The 3,174-nt window shown below is 42.2% G+C and overlaps 1 protein-coding gene across 1 annotated transcript; it reads right to left on the reverse strand.

Moving 5' to 3' along the window:
* Positions 1 to 714: 714 nt before the first annotated feature.
* Positions 715 to 2,969, reverse strand: LOC149232843 (uncharacterized). Its single transcript, XM_089382012.1, has 3 exons — positions 2,157 to 2,969; positions 1,926 to 2,057; positions 715 to 1,638 (listed from the first exon to the last, which is right to left on the reverse strand). Exons 1-3 carry the CDS (start codon positions 2,967 to 2,969, stop codon positions 715 to 717), a joined length of 1,869 nt encoding a protein of 622 aa, XP_089238138.1.
* Between the last annotated feature and the right edge of the window lie 205 nt (positions 2,970 to 3,174).

The following is a 3,174-nucleotide window of genomic DNA, read 5'->3' on the forward strand; positions in this document are numbered from 1 at the left end:
GCTTTGAATCCAATATTGATTAACTCTGAATCCACCATCGTTTTGACTTGTATGCTTGAGGGTAGATAACTCTGGGGTATCCAGTTTAGGGAATTGTTGCCATGCATCTTCCCAGAACATGGCAAGCCTTCCATTGTGAATCTCCCAAAAGTTGTGCTCCTGTACTAAGCTCCTGTTATTCCTGGCATGGTTCCATATTGCCGAGCCTTCCGGGACTTCCTGTAGTCTTATGAGGTCCTGAGTATCACAGTTTGGAGTATATTTTTCCTTCCAATGCCTCGCCCAAGGTAAATTGGGTTCTTTAATCCATTTCCACCAAATCTTAGCTCCACAGATTCTGTTGACCACTGAAGGATCGACTAGGTTCAGTCCCCCCATAGACTTTGGCTGGCATAACTTATTCCATGCCACCAACGCCCATTTCTTCTTATCCCCATTCCCATTCCATAGAAAGGATCTCTGTATGTTTCTCATTTGTTGCAGAATGCCCTTGGGAGCTGGAAGCATAGAAAGTAAATATTGCGGAATTGCCTGCAGAACAGCCTTGGTTAAGATGAGTCTACCCGCCAGGTTTAGGGCTCTGTGCGTCCAGTGCTTGCACTTTTTCTCCATGTTGGCTAGAACCTTCTCCCAGTGAGTTTTCTGCCAAGGTTTCAGAGTCAGGGGAGCCCCTAGATATTTTGAAGGCACGGAGCCAATCCTAAATCCAAGAAGCTATGACAAGTGAGTTTGAACTGCCGGATGAGTGTTGAAAAAGAAAATAGTGGATTTAGAAAAATTAATCTCCATGCCAGAGGCTCGGCTAAAGAGATCAAGGATACCCCTGTAAGCCATAGCCTCCTTCACAGTGGGGGTACCATGTAACATGGTATCGTCCACGAACTGTTGATGTGTTGTGGCTGGTAACGATCTTATCGGTTGCAGACCTTTTATAGATCCTTCTGCTTTCTTCTTGGCTATGATTCTGCTTAGTCCTTCCATTAGGATTACGAATAGGAAAGGGGATAGGGGATCCCCCTGTCTTATTCCCCGCGAAGGAGTAAAAGGAGCTGAGGGAGCGCCATTGACAAGGATTGAATATCTTGGAGATTTGATGAGAGCAAGTATCCACTTGATCCAGGTCCTGCAGAAACCGAATGCATCCAAAACAGCTTCAAGGTATCTCCAGCTTACTTTGTCATAAGCTTTTGATAAATCTAATTGCATTAGCATTCCTGCTTCTTTTCTCGAATGAAGTGAGTGAATCATCTCCTGCGCTAACAAGATGTTATCTAGAATTTGTCTGCCCTCAACGTAGCCCGATTGCTCTTCCGAAATGATACCAGGAAGAATCGACTTTAGTCTATTAGCTATGACTTTTGAAATAATTTTATAGATAACATTACATAGGGCAATAGGTCTGAATTTATCAGGTGTCTTTGCTTCTTCCTCCTTAGGAATGAGCGCTAAAAAGGTGGAGTTGATGGATTTTAGAATAGTACCTGAGCGTCTGGAGTCCTCAACTACCTCCCAGACCTCCTGCTTAACAGTGTTCCAACAGGCCTTGTAGAAGTTGATGGTAAATCCATCTGGACCTGGTGCTTTATCATTAGGCATATACTCCTGATTGCCTCCTCCACTTCCTCTAGAGAGATTTCCCTACAAAGGGCCCAATTCTGATCTGAGGTAATGGATTTAGGAATGGCTATTATAAGTTCCTTGATGGCCTCCTCTCTGTTTATAGGCGGTTCCTGTGCAATTGAGCTGAAGTGATCCGAGAGCAGAGCAGATATATCGTTGTGATTCTTTAATATCTCCCCTGCATTGTTTTTCAGCTCAAGAATCCTGTTAGCACTTCTATGGTCTAGAGCCGACCTGTGAAAAAATTTTGTATTCTGCTCCCCCTCTTTTAGCCACTGGACTCTCGATTTCTATTTCCAAAGTACCTCTTCTTGTATACGTCTTCTATGCCACTGTTGTGAGAGAACTTTTTCCTGCTCAAACGCTTCGACACTGTAGTTTCCTGCTGCTCCATCTCTATGAATTTGTTCCAATTTGTTCTCTAAATTGGCTTTCTCCTGGAATATATTTCCCAAAACCGTTCTGTTCTATTCTTTTATCTTTTCTTTAGTTGCTTTCAGCCTCTTTTGTAAATTAAACATTTTGGAGCCTCTTGCCTCCAATGGTTCAGACCACCATTTCTCAACCATCTCGAGGAAGTTAGGGTGGTCTAACCAAAATTTTTCAAATCTGAATGGTTTATTCCTTGGAGTGCCCTGAACTTCAACAATAAGCGAGATCGACCAATGATCCGACCCACCACTGGGAAGGATATCTGATTCTGCTGTTATACCATCCATGATAATGCTTTCTGAGATTAAAAATCTATCCAAGCGAGAAGCTATCAACCTTTCTCCCCCCCTTCTGTTGTTCCAGGTGAACATGCCACTCTTGGGGTATATGTCTACCATTTTGACAGTTTCAATGAAACTTGTAAAGGCTTCCGCGTCCCTATTAAGTTTCCTTAGACCCCCTTTTTTTTCCAGAAGGGTGGTTATCATATTGAAATCACCCCCCAGTATGCACTTAGACCTTGGATATCTTTCAATGAGTTTGGTTATTGAATTCAAAAAATTTATTTTATCTTCTAATTTCTGAGGACCATAAATGTTGATGCAAAGGAAAGACCCAGAGTTACCTGTGGGTTGAAAATCCACCGCTATGAAGTGTTTGTTCGCCTCAGCAGATAAAATCTGGATTTCCCTTGTATCCCAAATAGTTGCAAGACCTCCTTCTCGTCCATGGCTCTCAATCTCTAAAACTTCTAAATTTCTCCTAAGCTTCCTACAAAAACTGTTGATGCTAGAGCTGCTGCATTTAGTTTCTTGTAAGAACATAATTTCCGGTCTGTATTTCTGGATTTTCCGCTTTAAGATTCTATGTTTTGCCTGGCTATTAAGCCCTCTTGCATTCCACGAGATGATCTTCATGTTTAACTAATTTTCATTGGAAGGACTGGAAGGCGCTAAGCGCTTTCATCTTCCCTGAGTTTATCATTATCATGCCTAGCTCTTGTAGAACTTCACCACTGCTTCTACGACCTCTTCTTTTCTTCTGCTTTGAGCTAGATGATTTCCATAAGAGACTTTTCGAATGGAAGCTATTGCCTTTTACTATACCTAGCTTCCTATTTTG

This window comes from Pinus tabuliformis, chromosome J (assembly GCF_031772625.1).
Source record: "Pinus tabuliformis cultivar Carrire ecotype Pingquan chromosome J, CPIR1, whole genome shotgun sequence".
NCBI classification, from domain to species: domain Eukaryota; kingdom Viridiplantae; phylum Streptophyta; class Pinopsida; order Pinales; family Pinaceae; genus Pinus; species Pinus tabuliformis.